Here is a 16,743-nt window from a genome sequence, read left to right on the forward strand (position 1 = left end):
GGAATATTAGGTAAAGCTTTGTTTCTTTCCTTTCTTCTCTTTCTTTCTTTTTTATTTTTTAGGAAAAAAAAAATTCATAATTAAATAGCAAGTATCTTATTTACACGTTACCAAACGTTGCATGTAACTCCGTATGCTTCTCCATTTCAACATCGCCTTCATAACCAAACTCCTCATAAAGTCATACGTGTGCAAACAAACATCATCCACCGCTCATATACTTCACAGAAAAGGGCACCAGCCAATGTACATGGCTGCCAGATTCCTCGGGTTGACTGCCTGTTTAATCAGCTCCTCCACTTGTCCCTCTACGCTCAGGGGAATGCTCTCATTCGGCAATAGTCCTTTGACCTTCCTCTTGATGCTGTCCACCACGCTCTGCGGCTGCAGCCGCACTCCAATATCTCTTTTCGACGTCCGTTTGTCCTTTTGAAGATCCAAGGTGGGATCGTAAATAAACGCCTCCAAAATGGTCACCAATGTTTCCTCTTGCTGTCGGAGAATGCTCAGCGTCAGCTCAGACGATTTTCGAAACGGTCCTTCGTAGCCGTAGATGCCCATGGCTGCAACCATGTTGTGAGTGAGGCGGAAGGGGACGCGCTCTGGTTTTTGAAATGTGAGGCCCTTGTCAAACAGGCAGTTGAAGTCCACGTGGAATATCCCCCCGCTGCCCTCCTCCAAGTTTACATTCTCTCCATGCCGGTCCCCCAGCCCAAGGATCGTGCCTACCATAGACATGACAGCACATGACCGTGTGTATCTTAGACGTGCGCCGAACCAAGCTGAAGGGTTGGGAAACTGCTGGATAAACCACAAAGGAAGCACGGGAGGGAATCGTCCTAGCACGTCATTCGTGAATATGCCAATCTTGCTCTCAGACGTTGATGCTTCCTCCATCAGCTGTCTAAGAGCGTTATAATCTGGGTGTATTTTCTGTGAGGCATAGAGATTTATCAAAATATCTCGCATCGTCTTGATCCCAGGTACCCATTCGATGATGCCGCACTCTTCATTTAGGGGCACGACGGCGTAGGTCCGTATGTATAGCTGTCGCTTGCTAGATTCTGCATCTCGTTTTAGCGAACGGTTGATGATTCCGTTGAATTCCATTAGTCGCTGATCTGTACGAAGGTCGTCCTTTGGTTTGATGAGCAGCATATAAGTCTTCCCGTCACTGCCTCGAGCTGTGAGGCGCCTGGGCTTAGCTATCGAGCTCAACACCAGTACATCGTCCAAAAAGCAATCTATTGACACCACGTCGCGCGAAAATGCTTTGTGCTTCTTTACGTGTTCTGAAACGGCCGGTAGAGTAGCCGTTAGTCCGCTTTCCACGGGAACAACCAATGGGCACGGCGTGCATTTGTGGTTGAACCTCAAATCTTTCGTCAGGCTGGCATGCACAGTCTTGTTGCCACGAAAGTCACCGTTGTGACACGCCAGCAACAATTGTTCTGCCAGCTTCTCACCCGCTCTAATTAAATATTTCAAATCATAAGAGGCCCCATCAGCCTTTTTTGACACGCTTTTGAGTGTCTGAAGAACCTGGGAGCCGCGAGCCTTTCTTTCAGATGCTTGTCGGGTTGTCATGATACCGATTAAGCTCCATAACGCCTGGCGAGGATGGGCTTCCACAACTTTGACAATGATATGCGTCAGGCGTTCAAAGACATTGGCATTGGGGTGCGCTATACGAGCAACAATTTGCGACAGCGCTGTGTAGAAAATGTATGCCGGCAAGCGATGTATGTACTTGTCCAGAAATGAATGCAGTAAGCCCAACTGCTCGAGTCTGCGCTTGTGAAGCTCCCGCGAAAGCGAAACTTTACCTTCCGGAGCTTTATCAACCTGTGCTCCGAGTTCAAGCCAAAGCGTGAGTATTCTTGGGAGGGTTTGGTATAAGTATTTGGTACCCGAGTTCAAAGACCTGACGTAGTTCTCAATGACAAGTCTGGCAATCTCGCCAGTGACATAATTGTCGCTTTGATCATCCACCTTTAGCGGCTGTTCGGATTCCAATATTTTCTTGTAATGCCGGCCAAGGTAGTAATGGCCCTTCTCCCACGTAGAAAACGTCTTGGGTGGTTGCTGGTACTTTTCACGGAGGGCACCGGCGTGTGTCTGGCCAGCTGCATCAAGCCACTTTGCTAGCAAAAGTTGTGCACGAGCTGTGAGCAGTTTTTGATGATTATTTAAATTGCTAGCAGATCCAATACTGAGCGATGAACTTGTTTTAGTCATGAATTTATTCTGCTCAATGGCTCCCTGAAGGAATTGGATTGCTTTGCGGTGTTGCGAATCTCTAAACAGCAGTTTTGCGTTCTCAATGGTAGCCGCATCGTCCCCGAGTTGGGATGCATGTAGCACTGCGTTGAATGACTGGTTCAAAGAATTGGCCTTTCGAGCTAGACGAGAGCTAGCCAGCCATAGCCCAGATATATCCATGTCAGAGAATGTTGGTCTAGAAAGAAGCGAAAGCGTATCAGCGATGAACTGCACAGAGGTAGTCTTGAATTTAAGTGAGCATAACTTACTGTAAAAGCTGCATAGCCGCTCTTTGTATTCCTAAAACATATTGTCTGTCGTTGAAGTATGCTCCAATTACCTCACACCGGCCTTCGAGCAGGGACATTGTCTTCATACGCTCTTCATCGCTCTCTGGTTTAGTGCCAATGATGATTTCTAAATCAGTTAGGACATGGCACTTTAACATTATATCGTGTGCCGCTTGGAGTGATGCGGTTGTCGACGAAGTCATCGACAGAGCAATATTCTCTTTCATCATCTTGGTAGTCTCAATGAAGGTCTCTTTGGCAGCACCCTTGTATATAGCTTCCAAGAGAACTCCTAGAGACATATTGAAGTCCTGCAAGACATTGCCCTGAAATCGGTTAATGAATCTGTCGAGACTTTCCCAGCGACCTGTGACCCAAGCAGCTTCAACTGCAAAGGGCATGATCCTATTATCGTTGCTGAGTGAATCCGTTCGCATTCCCTCAATGTGATTGAGTAGAACATCTGCCATTATCAGTTTGTAGTTCTCAAAATAGAAGAAGATGCGAGAGCGGGACATACCATGCTGGCCAGCCTGTTTTAGGCAATTGAGCAAATCCATCTGCACTTCTGCATTGTCCGGTTTCTCAGCGAGCTGCATTTCATACCAAGTCTGTGCTGCAGCCCATCGTCCCGCCTTCTTGTGACTCAATATCTGTTGGTTGATATCTAGGACATGCAAATGAGCTGATATGCCCTCAAGACCATCTGGCTCGTCGATATTGGCATATATATCTTGTAACTGCTGCAAAAGGCGCGTCCGGTCTTCTGGCTCTCTCTTGGCTTGCTCTGTTTTTTGCGTGTGTTGCTCTAAATGAAAGAGAGCTCGAGCATACTCGTTGCAGTCAATTGCTCGTTGCGCTATCAACTCGGCAGGAATACTATCCAAAAGCCTCTGAATTCTTGACACATTCTGTTTCGCAGCTTCGGTCAACCGGCTTGATCGTTTAGCATGTATCCACCTCATAGCATAGTCCAAAGAGTGGAAAACAACCTATACAACAATTAGAATAACATCACCTGTCCGTTCATCAACAATAAACTTACATGGCAAAAACGCTTCATGTCCTCCTTTTCTTGGTATGACGCATCAGGTGAGGGTTGATAATTCAACACATGCAAAATCTCTCCGAGAATTTGGTCCTTCTCTGCTTGGCTGCTCCTAGGGCCCAAAAGAACATGTAAAACAAGGTATGGAAACAAAAACTCTGCGGTAGATAAATCTTTGACGCGGATAATTCGAGTTAAAGGTTCAAAGATCATATCGGCATATGGGTGCTGTCCCTTTCGTAAGAGATCTACAACGAACGCTCGCAACCAATTCCCGTAAAGTCTTCCCGGATGAAATATGGGATATTCCACAGCTTGCGGATTCATTGGTGCCACCATATATCTTGAATTTAGAAATGGTGCGACCACCTCACGCACATATTCCGGTAGGGTCATCCATTTGCGATATATATCGCTGCCGCCCGGTAATCCGGCTGCATGGTTGCTGCAAGCTGACCTAATTTCGCATCGTTCAAGAAGCTCTTGCATAGCGTATGATAGAAACCCTTGCAGCTTCATATCAGTAGTAGATAAAAAAGAGGGCACCAGCACTTCTTGAAGTAGGAAGAGCACAAAATCGGTAGCTTCCTCCATCACCTCGAAATTATCTAGCACCACAATGGAACGTTGCTCTCGCACTGCTTCGATTCTGTTCGAATCCAGACAACCAATAAGTCCAACACATTCAACGCAGAGTCGAGTAATGTCGACTTGAGCACCGTTGTATTTGCTTGCACAGTCCAGGAGACTCCTCAGTAGCGTAGCAATCACATTATCTGGTCGCTGACTGATAGCCGATGTATAAAGAGCGTTTTGCTGACTTCTTAGGTATGGCGCCAGGTCAATTAACGCTTGATGAACGACGCCAGAATAGTCGTGGCTAATCCTCCGTGAGAATATCTCCAAATTCTCTTCAAAAACAAGAGACGGCCGGAAGGCGTTAAGCTTAGTCTCTATATCACTCAAAGCTGCAACATGAGACAGCGACGGAAGGTATGCAATGTACTTCTCCACAATATGTTCATATTTCTCCAGCAGGTTCTTAAGCATGTCTTTCAAGATGGTCATTGCAGGTGTCTTGAGCTGGGGTCCATAGCGTTTCACAATGAAAAAGGTGGCCTCAAGCTGAGCTTCGACATCTTCTTCATCGAAGTATTTGAGCATTGCTGCCCAGCATGAGAGTGCCGGCTCCCGTAATGAGTCTTGAGATGCGGCTGACAAAAGACAAGCTGATATCTACACCGTAGTCAGTCACCCCGTAATATTTACCGCCGTCTTTCAACATACCTGTGGACGTGCAATCCTTGCATATGACTGGCAAATTCGGATCATTTCCTCCAAAGCACGGATACAGCTTATCTGCTCCATGACCCGCGGATGAATCGAAGTCGAATCATTTATGACATCTGTAAATCGAGCCATAAGCCCAAGAATATGTGATTGTAAAAATCGTCCGACTAAATCAGTCTTCCGATTTCTTGTTTCTTTGACAGAACCTAGAACCATGGATGCCATCATTGTCAAGGCTTTTTGTATCTGAATTTCAGTTAGCCTCAACTTCAAGCGGCATAATAATAAAAGTTCAAAACAAACCTGTCGTTTACGCGCTTCATCAGCACCCGCTGCAGCCTTTAATAGCTCTATAGCTGTCAGCACAGGCTCGGATTGGACAATATCGGCAAGACTAAGGGCATGAAAATGGGGAGATATCTCATCTAGACTAGATTTGACAAACTCCTCAATATTTTCAGATTCTTGTAGTAGCAAAAGCGACAGTACTGAGGCTGTGTTGTGACTATCCATGAGGGGACGCCAGATCTCCGTCTCCTGGCGTGCCTCTGCAATTTTCTGAATTACATCTTTGCGTTTATCCAAGACAAGCCACGGGAGTGCATGCGACTGGATTAGAAGGAGCAACTCATTCACAGAGATCTGTAACAACTCTGCTATCGCTCGGCTTCGTTGTGGGCGTTGTACTATATCCTTGGTCGCCATATAGGCAAGATTCTTCCAGAAAGGTTCAAAGAGGCGTCGAGGAGTGGTACGCCGAGCTTCAGCGAGGCTTAGCAGCTCATTGAAAGCAAACGCCGACTCAATGTTATTGCTGCTGCCCAAATATTCCAAGAGCTTTATCAAGACCAAGTTCAACTCATCTTCTGTTACAACTCTTCCTAGTTGACCCCAGGCTAGGATTCGAGTTTCTCTCAAAAGCGGAGGGTCTGCTTCGGAGGCTGATCTAAGAAGAGCGATTGAATTCTTTCTATTTCGTGAAAGTAAAGCCTCATCTATGTAGTAAGTCGGCTTTTGAGGCATGAATAGCGCCAGGGTTCTTCCTGCTGATATACGAAGCTCTCTTATAGAGCTGTTAAGCGATTGTAGACACCACTGCCCAGGCCCTGAGGTCTCTAGATTTAGGAAAGCTGTATCTTCACAATGCAATACAAGCCTTCTCAGAGCAATCATAGCTGCAATTCGTGGCCTCCTGGATTCCGAGAACGCAGGTAGTCGGATTAACTTGGAAAATATTTGTCTAGCTTCGCCTTTTGCATTATGTGGTGAGATAGTCAGTGAGCTAGAAGAGCCCTCATCACAAATCGGGCATGTTATCGGCGCTGAAAGAGATTCCATAGGGCTTCTTATGCGAGCAGAATTATCGGCGACGCAACATATTCGGGATAGAAGGTCTAAAGCTAGTGACTGGTTTGGTTGGCTACATTTCTCAAACTCGTCCCTGTCTGCATGTTAGATTGAACAATTCGAGGCTACCTTGAAGACTCACAGAAAGATTTGTTCCAACAATACAACGTCATCATCCGACGGTTGAGCAACTTGGAGAGTCTCAAATATCCCGTGCGTTAAAATTTCTAAAGAATCTGTCTTTTCTTCAGACAATTTTCGTCTTTTCTTCGCGTGAATTATTTCATGAGGTGCATTGCAATCTAGACTCAGATCTTGAATGCATTTGCGAAGCTCGTCGTCTTGAAATTTCGACGGATGTATTTGCTCTTGGTTGGACTCCTGTGGTAAAGAACCAATGGCCTGTCTAAGAAAAGTTACACACCTCTTGACAATCGTTAGCGTACAATACGTTTGTTTGCTTCAGCCATGCAACCCACCCAAATATCAGTATCCTCTCCGATGACCAAAAACTGCGACGAAAGTAGAATGAGTTCCTGAACAAGCTTCGAAGCTGCAAAGCGACCTATCGTATAGCAGTTTAAAGATGCTCGGGTGATAATCAAAAGGGCCATGCCGTAGATGGACCTCGCCTGCTCGCCTGCTGGAGTCGATTGAACAAGCTCGTCGGGAGGAGAAATCATTTCGCTGCAGAGTAAGATAAGGAGAGCACACGATTTGTCAACGAGCGAGGCACTCGGGTGGTCATTGGTAATCGCAGATTTGATTATATCCATGATCATTTCAATAAGAGGAAGCGGTGTGCATTGAGATGATAGATCCAGTCGCTTTTGGATATGCCGCAAGTCCAGAAAGGAATCTATAAGCCAGGGCCCAGTCTCTAACAATGATACGCTGCTAGAGAACGCCGGATCAGGAGATATCAAGGGGTATGCGAGCACTCTCGCCAAGCTAGACGCTAAACGCAATCCCTGTGATGCGATAGGAATCGAATAAGAAATGCGTTTAGAGGCATGCTCTCGATTCTTATCTAGAATTTGGTCAAGGGCAAAAGATGGAGGAAGCTCCAGATTCGTATTGGGATCTATGTGAGAAGTGGCGAGAGTTGGGCTTTGGAGATGATCAAGGAGCGCTATTTCGATTGGTTGAATATTAGCTCCAGGCTATAGCTATTCTCATTGGGATAACATACAGGTCAATGATGCACGAAGATACAGTCCCAAATACGGAGCTACTTTCCACAGACTCCCTGTGCGTGCAACAAGAAGGAGAATGTACTGTAAAAATCCTTCGATGGAACTATCCAGTTCAAGGCATTGGGGGTGTCCCAAGAGCCTCAATAGCTGTGGCAGAAGCCAAACCCACAGAGGTTCCTGGCCGCGGAATAATAGTCCCCGATTCTCATTCCGATGAAGCAGCACCGATGGCGTTTCCTTGATTGTAAATCGCAAGAAATTGATGGCCTTTTGGGACTCAGTTCGCACATTCGCACGATCAAGAAATGGGTCATCAAGCTTGATGTTTTCAAGAACCACTCGGCAGTATACATAGATGAGCATATGATTGTGCTCAATTCGATCATTTGGTGTTTTGAGGAGGTCAGGATTGTCTTTTACACGTTGAATGATGGCCAAGAGCCCCTTGAGCTCACTATTCTCATCGGGTCGAGAAACTTTCGTAGACGATGCAATGTTTTCCACCAATTGCGCCGCCAGAGTGGACGGCGGAGGGGGGCCGCTCTCGCCTGTATCACCGGCCATATCCACGCACTCGATGGTAGCAACGACAGTCAGAAACTTGAGTCATTGCCAATCTGCCACCGAAGGTGACTGGCGCCGCGATATGGCATCAATGAGCAAATGCTGCCTGGAGAGACGCGACGAGGGGCACGAAGTCGTCGTAGTCAACCGTAGCACGATGCGATGTCACGTGATGGCGTGAATTGCTGAACACCCACTTTTGAGACGCACCTACCCGAGACTGAGAATTAGAAAGCCTTCAAGTGATCTATACCAAGAGTACGCAATAAAATTTGATTGAATTTATGCATTTTACTTTGTGGTTTACTATCTTCTCGATCAAAATTTTGTCTCTCGCATCTCCAAGAATAGAACAGCCTTCAAAACGGCCAATACACGTTAGCACGAGATATCCGATCTGATGTTCAATATATCCAATACCCGGCAAATCAAGTGTTTAAAAACAGATAGCCTCAAACTTATAATTTTTTTTTTCTATCAAGCTCGCTTCTTTACTCGTATCGAACTCTAATAACGTCGTGTGTCACACCTGCGCTAATGTCAGACCCAATTCAGAGCTCAAAGAATTGTTTAGATTTAGAACAGAGAATATGCAGACCTCCCAGTTTCACGGTGTATGTTATCATGGCTGATCCATAGCTTGCCTCAATCACACCTGTCAAGCAATAATATCGATGCCATCCCATTTTCTTCTTTTTTGCTGATGACTTTGCTGATTTTGTTATTTTATGCAGGTCAAGGAATAGCGTGGCTACTCTCTTTGTTGTGCCGCTCATGTGTATTGGTGCCTCGTGATCATCGTCGTTGCTAAATATCTCGATATCTGCTTGCGGCCTATGTCCCATAAATACGGGTATATCGCATTGATACTCAATTTTTGAAGGCTTATCATCGGGATACGATTGGCCCTAGAGTTGGTCACTACAAGATCAGCTTCCTTTGCACCCTTTCAACGTACCTTGCGAATGAACCAACACATTTCAACGACGACCCAGTCCTCTTCTTTGTCCGACCAGAATCTGTCCCTCAATTTTCAGCAATCATCTTCGTATCTGCTTATTCTGTATACTCACGCTTCATCCCGGTTATGCTTTGCCGGGTCATACTTTGTCAAAAGGCAGGTGCCGTACGATCGCCTGGCGACCCGAGATGCGATCCCTACCAGGGCCATTGCGGGCTGGTAATTTCCTAGACCATAGATGACGGCTCCTTTTACTACTGCAGTAACACCATTCTCTGGCTGAAGTACGCGCACTCTAGAAACGATGACATCGCGAACCCGAGACCTTAGGTATGCATTCTGTCCAAACCCACCAACTAGTACGACTGCCGCAACTTTTTCGTCTGCCATCGAAATTTGCTCCTTTATTAGACATATTATGTCTTTCATAATCGGATCCCATATTTTAGTAGCCATGTCGTCTTGAGATATTGTGAATCGATCACGTTTGAGACCGAGAGATGGATCGACCTTTAGTGTAAGTGGTTCACCCTTTGGAAAAAAATTCCTTTTGAACTGAAGTATGTCAGGCTAATGATAGATATTAGAGTATTTTGGCACAAACATACCGCTTCAAACTCGCTCAACGCAACAACCAGTCGCTCATCTGTCCAATACTTATCTCCATGCATCTGCTTCAAATATCGTCGAAATCTCATGTTGAGCATCGAAGACCCGCATTTCCCTCCAGTGCCTTCCGTAACCTCTCTCATTTGGAGGGGCTGAACTTGAGCAACTTCATATGTTATAAGATCTACCGTACCTCCTCCGGCGTCGCATACCACAAATCTCCTACCAGTTTGTAGGACAGAAGGGCTCAGATATTTGACAGTGTACAGAGCTGCCGCTTCCTTTTATATCGTTAGCACTGCAACAGGCCTATCAAACATGGGTTAAGACAAACAGGTTCTGATATAAGCTTAATTTTTTGCTCTCCGCCGAAGCCAGCGAGTGATGCTGCCTTTTCTGTTTCTTGCTTTGCACTATTTGACCATATCGCTGGAACGGTGACAACAACGTCCATCGGCGTCGATTGTACTACGCTGGGCGACAGCTTGTCCTCTAAGACGCTGATAAAGTGAGAATAGAGGAATGATAGATATATCCTTGTTAGCTCCTGCGCAGATTCTCCTTCGTTCTTCGTATCCGATGGTTCATCCAATCTTCTGATACACATGGAATCAGCTCTAGAGGCATATCCAACAATGATGATTGTGTCTCACAACTTGAACAATCTACTTCTCTTCGCCGATTTCGGGATCTGGAACCCCCACTGCCAGCCGGATGCTACTTTCCGCAGCTCTGTTGGAACTTTAGGGCTATTTTGGGACGAACCAACTGACGGCCAGTCGGATAATACGTGCTGAACATCCGGCTTGGAGGCTTTAGCGCGGCACGAAATCTTTGCGTACTACTGCTTGGACTCACCTGAGTCGTATCTGCCCAAGCGACTCCAGAAAAAGTGGTTCCAAAGTCAATAGAGACGACTATTCTTCTCTCCTCGCTCATGCTCAAGCCTCCTAATGCGAAGTAGGTGTCTCCTCTGGGAATTCCCTGTAAGTAGCCGATATGCTTGCGATGTCCCGAGTTTGGGTAGTCGATTGCACTATACACAATGCCTTAGAAGAGAGTCATTGTCTCTAAGTATAGTATGTCACGGACTGGGGGCTGTGGCTTGTTTCTTGATGGTGCCAATGGGATGCTTCCAGTAGACTTTCTCGGACTCCGCCGAAGGGCAGGATGAAAGACAAGCCGGCAACGGGATTCTTATGCCGACCAGGTAAGCCTCCAGCAGTTATACACATAATTATTAGCTTGGCATTGAAACGCCAGCCATGAAGCATAAACGCGCGCTTTTGCGGAACAGGGCACCCTGGACGTGCATGCAGACAGCCGATCCCGAGGCCGGGTATGTGGTGGAGCCCAATGGATGCTTGCTTCGGGCATGAAGAGGCGCCCAGCCAGTTAAGGGGAATATCCACCAATATGACATGGTCAGGCTGCGCACCGACAATTCATCATCTGGTAACCCTATCCAATTGAAGCTATATGGGGTCATTTGTGCTTTTGCCAGGTCACCAAGTCATTGCATTAGGAGTAAGCCATTGGCTAAAAAGAAACCATTACGCACTACAAACAGAACAGGTGGGATCGATGTTGATATTTCCGTCACTGGCTCCATAAACTTCTAGAAACCAACATTGCCCCATCTATTCTTTTCCATACTCACATTACCAAAAACATACCGCAAACAGCACCCTGCATACATAACATCACAGTGTTAAGAGAAGAAAGGAAGCAATGTCGCCGAACCAAGCAGAGACAACACGGAAGCAGGATGACAAGAGCAAACTGGAGGACGAAGTTCGGCTGCGCCATTTCACCGAGGAGGTGCTAGACTCACGACAGGAAGAGCTTGAAGTTCAGGAAAAAGAGAATTCAAAATTATCAAAGAAACTGGAATTGTTACAGCAAGAATTGAAAGAAGCGCAGAGCCAGCTCGCACAAGCTCGCAGCCAGTCAAACAACGCCGAGGAGACTAAAAGCCAGAGCACTCGCTCATCTACGAAGAGGAAGGACATTACAGAGATCGAAGCGCAGGAAGCATATAAAAAATTGTGCGAAAATGTTAAGCGTTGGGTCGAGTATCGCATTCGGCCTGTCTTGGACGATCTAGCCAGTGGCCACTTTCGTTGCCAGCCAACTCCAGCGCAGTCAACAAGATTCGTATCTCTGATGAGAGAGCCAGCAACAAGTTGTCTCAACGTATGGCATTCCGATGAATATCATTTTACGGCTATTATTATGCAATATTTATGGCTAGTGTTCTTTACCAAGTCATTCTACTGTCCCCTCGATGATGCGGATGGTGAGACTACTGCAGCGTGGATCGATGATCTGGAGAGTGCGATATCTAAACTTCCTCGAGGTATGTCTATCCTCTATAAATCATGGCGATATTTTACATTTTCAACTAAAACTAACATCTCAAATCAGATATTCAGCATTGTAGAGAGTGGAGATCTGAGACGCTCACGGCTTTGACAAGCCAGAAATCTTTCAAATCCAGAAGAGCAGCATACCTCAACCTTATTACCGAAGATCTTGCTTCTCTCCTAACAGTTGTAGTGCCATATTTAACTGCTACAGAACTGCAAAATTCTCTTCGGACAAGCATCATTGACCCGGCAGTGGATCTTGCACACCGACTGCAGCTTTGTCCAAACGTATTCTCTCTTAGGTGGCCAGCACGAACCGCGAGATCAAAATTGGATACTTATGAATGCATCAACCTTGCTGATAGAGGTACCATTATGATGAAGTCGGACGAGAATGGCAAATCATCTGACGCCCTAAGAAACGCATCGTATCTATTCGATATTGCTCCAGGGCTTTTTGTCGAGACGGTCTCTGGAGCAAAGAAGTCGGCAGCAAAAATTGTCTGCAAGCCAACGGTCTTGGTGTATGGAGGAGATAAGGATAGCGATATTCCACAAAAGTCTATGACGTTAACAAGACTCTTGTGGGATTTTGCGAATGGATCAAAGAGCCGATCTCTTGGTCCATCGCGAAATATATCACCCAAAAGTAAGACCCTGATCTTGAGGCGACATCGCTCAAAGCTCTGATTCATGGCCCAAGGGTCCTCTAGAACACGCCTCGATGGCGACTGGAGCTGGTGATTTCTTTTTTCTTTCTTTTTTTTTTCCCCCCCCTTTTTAAAACAAAAACAAAATCAGACATCTTGATGATGTTCTTAAACTTATAGAAGCGTCAGCAGCGCTGGCCAGAAAAGCAATGACAAACGAGCAATAGATCTCACCAAAGATAGATAGATACATCGCAATGAATCACGAAATTCGATCATGACTCTCAAGGAATACAGTACCGACAGCCGCTAAATTCTTCTTGTTTCTCTCATGAAAATGCTGGCCACCAGCCCCAGCTCGAAAGCTGTACCTCCTGTACCGAAACGATAGGAACCTCACGGGGTTGGTTTGACTGTGGCCGCGGAGGCAGGGGTGGTACCTTTGATTTCGCTGATGAGTCTTTCTTTTGGTCATTATCTTTGTTAGGAGGCTGCAAGGATCGAGATCGCCGCTCAAAATGCTGCTTTGATCGGCTCACCGATCGTTCTTTGCGCGCCGGGGAGCGGCCGTCAGACCGCGCAGGAGAATTTGCATTCCTACCCCGGACAACCGTTAGCACCTTGAGCTTGGGGGTTTCGAGTGCCGGATTCGAAGCGGCTCTGTCTGCAGTTTCCGGGATAAAGGGGCGGATACAGTTCCGAATGTAATCCTCGTCAACGCCTAGGGCCCTAGCATCCGCAATACCCAGATTGATTCGATTGACATATTCCTCCTTAGGGCTGCTATCAAGAGTGCACTTTGGATTGACGTATATGAGAACATCATCTTGCCAGTGTATTAAAGAATTTTCTCGCCGCCCCTGAGCTATAAGCCTGGCTTGTCCGCTCACTGCCGCGGGTCCGCCTTTTTCCACTATCCACGATACGGGGCGGCGGTACAGGGCACTTTGTGCTCGATGGAGTAGGACGGTCATGTATCGCTTGTTATATGCATTTTTCGCAACGCCTTCATTTATGTCCAGCTTGGCTTCGTCGACATCGTCAATCTCATATACGAGGCCATCTACCCAGTGTCTCTCTGCCGCAACGACATTGGCATATCCGCGCTCGTTGATTTGCCACCGATAGTTGGATAGACGAGCCTTTCCGATGAACCTGCTATTTGGACATCGACGGTTCATTTGCTTGACGTGCAAGTTGCTCCCATAAGCAAAGTATAACTTTGCCGGCCGGCGGTCTAGAGACACCGCTGATGCTGCTTTCTGGGTCGGCACTTTGGTTTTCTTACTCCCCACTGATTGGCTGCGGATGACATCCATGGTCAGATTGGGGAATTGGCGGGGATATTCAAGTATTGGGCTGTTGTATAGCTGACTGAGACGGGGACTCGGTCCACGAGATTGAACGCTGAAGAGTCTGGAAATGTCTGTTCTTACTGTGTGCAGTATGCTGTCTTACATATTGCTAATTATTGCTAGTCACCCGCATTATGAGGCGAAAACATGTTTATCGCATGAGAGTCACTCGTTTGTTCACCAGCCAGCCAGGATGCTCCGTTTAAGTGCGGCTGCTTCTATAGTGGACCTATGATGCAGCACGACAAGTTGGGCAGCAAAGAGACGGGATGACGACCATGATGCAGGGCATGGAAGCGCAAGCACCAATTGGACCTCACCACGTCTTTGATTCTTGGCATACGGGAGCCTCTTTCGTGGCAGTGAGCATAAAAGTTTGGATAAATTTCATTTTTTCTGTTTCAAAAGAGAGCCACGGACATGCCCGGCTTCGGAGCATCATACCCGCTCCTAGCTGCCACGTTCCCTACCATCTCCACCACCGAGGGCCGCTGTATTACGATAGGGGATAGTCAGTCGTCCCTCCCTGCGGCCCGCGCAAAGGACATACTAGATAGGAGATCTGAAAGGGTAGGGATGGGGAAGAACTTCATGGACAGCGCAACGGTGGCTGGGCAGCTAAAAATCTGCTCCCGGTGCTGCCCCATGGCTTTGTCTGACTGGATGGCAGCTGACCATGGCTCAGTGGGCGAACATGGCTGCCCATGTACTAGGGTACGTGCCATCTAATTGTAGCACTCTGTGCAGAAAGTATGGGTGCAATAATTGGATGGTTCTCTCAAATGGAGAAGCTGGCAAGCAATGGAGGACGTCAGGTGAGCATGCATGTGTCCAATTTGAAATGGATTGGCCAATTATTCGCGCAAGCGTGGTTAAATGTGTCTAGCATCGCGAGAGGAGCAAACACTGGCTTAGCAAGTAAGAAAGCAGGAACCCGGAGTCAGATATCCATTATGTCGACTACACCATCTAGCAGCCAGCACATTCGCTTTATCATCAAGCACACCCTTTCTCAAACCAGCTCGGTGTTTGTTCGGTGGACCTGTGGTTATTTTCGCTTGGGCTGTAAGTGTAGCCTCATCTCCTGGAATTCTGTTTCCATTTCGTGTTGGCTACTTACACCCAACAGCTTACCGAAGATGCCAACTGGTGTTAGGCATTACAACTTTGGTGTAGAGATTGAGGCTGTTGCTAAGCCATATGGGAATTGCGACAGCTTCACAAACGTGGACTGGTATCGACAACTGGCACAGAAACTACGCAACCGGGGCATTCAGGCGGTCCATGATGATTGCTCAAAGTATAGCAAGCACCCAGAATACTATGGAGGGAAGTGGTTCGTCACCCGTGACGGATCGCTGAAGCGGCCACGGCCATATGGTTGGTAATTCCCAATTTTCACCCCACTGCATGATAGAGGTCATGTACGATTACTACATGTGTTATTTCCATTATGCATAGGAGAAATATGCGCTGACATAGATGCAACTGACAGTGTGCATGGAGGTTGTATCCCCAAAACTTGATACAATGCATGGTGTGAGCCCTATCTTCTCCGATTTTTGGGAGGCCATGCGTGTACATTTTAAGCCTCAGGAGGACGATTCATGCGGTGGGCATGTTCATGTCACGCCAGTCAACCTTAAAAACAAATTCTCCCTCAGAACTCTGAAGAAGATTGCCTTTGCAATAGTCGTATATGAGGATTATGTTGCAGAGATCCTACCCGCGACTCGCCGCGATAACCACTATTGCCGGCTAAACAGTGAGAGCCTTGAATGCGGACTGAACAAGACGCTGGGCTGGAAAAAGAGCCTGGGGGGACTTCGCAAAGTGGCTGCCGAGATCAAATCTACGACCACGAAGGCAGATTTGTGCCACTACATGCAGGGCAACCGCTACGTTCTATGGAATTTCCAGAATATCTATCCACGTCGGAAGTCAAGACGATGCACAGGGACCATTGAGTTCCGAGGCGGGAACCAATTTCTCAATACTAAGGGGACGTTGGCCTGGGTGGCCTTTGTGCTGGGATTCATCACTCTGGCGAAGGAAGAGGTAAGCCTGCCTATGTACCCCCTTTTAACTTGTCTGGCTATATAGGTCCCTTATTCAGATCACAGTGAATATGGAGATGGTGGTGAAAGGGGAAGAGGGGAAGAGGGGAAAGAGGAGAATAATCACAGCAACCCACCCACCTGAAGTCATCTCGCTTATTGATACGCTTGTGAACGCAGGACCTTCTCAACAGCTACTATTCTTACGTACCGCCCACGGATCCCAGCTGGCCCTTTCGCGCCAAGGAGTGGTGGAAGCGCATCCGACAGGCAGCTAAGCAGTCCCGGATGGGCAGGCATCTGCCTGACACATATGCAGAAATGCAAACGAAATGACCAAAACAAAAAAAAAAAAAAAAAAAAAAAAAAAAAAAAAAGAAATACGCTGCGTACATAATTTGGACGATTGGGTTGCTTCGGAATTTCTTACTCTATCTTTCCTTTGATGACTGCCTTGGGATTGTCCGTACTATTTGGATCTAGCTTTATGCATGTTTTTAACATTCGTTGGCTATGTCAGATAGTTGATTGCTAGGGCGGCCGGATGAGGTTCACGATGCCATTATGATGTTACGACGATATAATGTTTTATGCATTACGCGGAGTTTAGGACGACTCTTTCGTGTGTTCTATTTGGTCACAGCTTGAGAAGGACCGGTAATATCGGAAAACAAACCCAGGAAAATATGCAACTTGCCAGACACTGATGATACCTCACTAAAGACAAAAAATAAGAAAAAAAAAA

General features: G+C 46.7%; 5 protein-coding genes across 9 annotated transcripts; 2 read left to right on the forward strand and 3 right to left on the reverse strand.

The window, feature by feature from the left end:
- Positions 1-33: 33 nt before the first annotated feature.
- On the reverse strand, positions 34-8,071 carry TrAFT101_010289 (uncharacterized protein). Its single transcript, XM_024905552.2, has 9 exons — positions 7,430-8,071; positions 6,717-7,369; positions 6,380-6,663; positions 5,194-6,331; positions 4,888-5,136; positions 3,598-4,836; positions 3,073-3,544; positions 2,532-3,015; positions 34-2,458 (listed from the first exon to the last, which is right to left on the reverse strand). The coding sequence occupies exons 1-9, from the start codon at positions 7,995-7,997 to the stop codon at positions 223-225; spliced, it is 7,323 nt and encodes a 2,440-aa protein (XP_024756080.2). The 5' UTR covers positions 7,998-8,071; the 3' UTR covers positions 34-222.
- A 219-nt stretch (positions 8,072-8,290) lies between these two features.
- On the reverse strand, positions 8,291-10,735 carry TrAFT101_010290 (uncharacterized protein). Of its 4 annotated transcripts, XM_066128908.1 has the most exons (8): positions 10,426-10,717; positions 10,224-10,372; positions 9,902-10,163; positions 9,567-9,848; positions 9,071-9,513; positions 8,956-9,016; positions 8,596-8,905; positions 8,291-8,526 (listed from the first exon to the last, which is right to left on the reverse strand). In XM_066128908.1, exons 1-8 carry the CDS (start codon positions 10,504-10,506, stop codon positions 8,489-8,491), a joined length of 1,626 nt encoding a protein of 541 aa, XP_065985033.1. In that variant the 5' UTR covers positions 10,507-10,717; the 3' UTR covers positions 8,291-8,488. The 4 variants fall into 4 exon arrangements, with proteins under 4 accessions (XP_065985033.1, XP_065985035.1, XP_065985036.1 ...); XM_066128909.1 differs by having other exon boundaries at positions 8,291-8,905; positions 10,221-10,372; positions 10,426-10,735; XM_066128910.1 differs by having other exon boundaries at positions 8,956-9,513; positions 10,221-10,372; positions 10,426-10,735.
- Positions 10,736-11,027: 292 nt separating this feature from the next.
- TrAFT101_010291 (uncharacterized protein) lies at positions 11,028-13,518 on the forward strand. Its single transcript, XM_024902803.2, has 2 exons — positions 11,028-11,926; positions 11,995-13,518. Exons 1-2 carry the CDS (start codon positions 11,299-11,301, stop codon positions 12,624-12,626), a joined length of 1,260 nt encoding a protein of 419 aa, XP_024756082.1. The 5' UTR covers positions 11,028-11,298; the 3' UTR covers positions 12,627-13,518.
- Positions 12,916-13,905, reverse strand: TrAFT101_010292 (uncharacterized protein; the record flags this gene model as incomplete). The annotated part of the gene is made up of 1 exon (XM_024908885.2): positions 12,916-13,905. One exon carries the CDS (start codon positions 13,903-13,905, stop codon positions 12,916-12,918), a length of 990 nt encoding a protein of 329 aa, XP_024756083.1.
- Positions 13,906-14,983: 1,078 nt separating this feature from the next.
- TrAFT101_010293 (uncharacterized protein) lies at positions 14,984-16,336 on the forward strand. 2 transcript variants are annotated; one of them, XM_066128911.1, is made up of 3 exons: positions 14,984-15,321; positions 15,437-15,999; positions 16,179-16,336. In XM_066128911.1, exons 1-3 carry the CDS (start codon positions 15,081-15,083, stop codon positions 16,332-16,334), a joined length of 960 nt encoding a protein of 319 aa, XP_065985037.1. In that variant the 5' UTR covers positions 14,984-15,080; the 3' UTR covers positions 16,335-16,336. The 2 variants fall into 2 exon arrangements, with proteins under 2 accessions (XP_065985037.1, XP_065985038.1); XM_066128912.1 differs by having other exon boundaries at positions 15,437-16,336.
- Positions 16,337-16,743: the final 407 nt, after the last annotated feature.

Source organism: Trichoderma asperellum, chromosome 6 (genome assembly GCF_020647865.1).
Source record: "Trichoderma asperellum chromosome 6, complete sequence".
NCBI classification, from domain to species: Eukaryota; Fungi; Ascomycota; class Sordariomycetes; order Hypocreales; family Hypocreaceae; genus Trichoderma; species Trichoderma asperellum.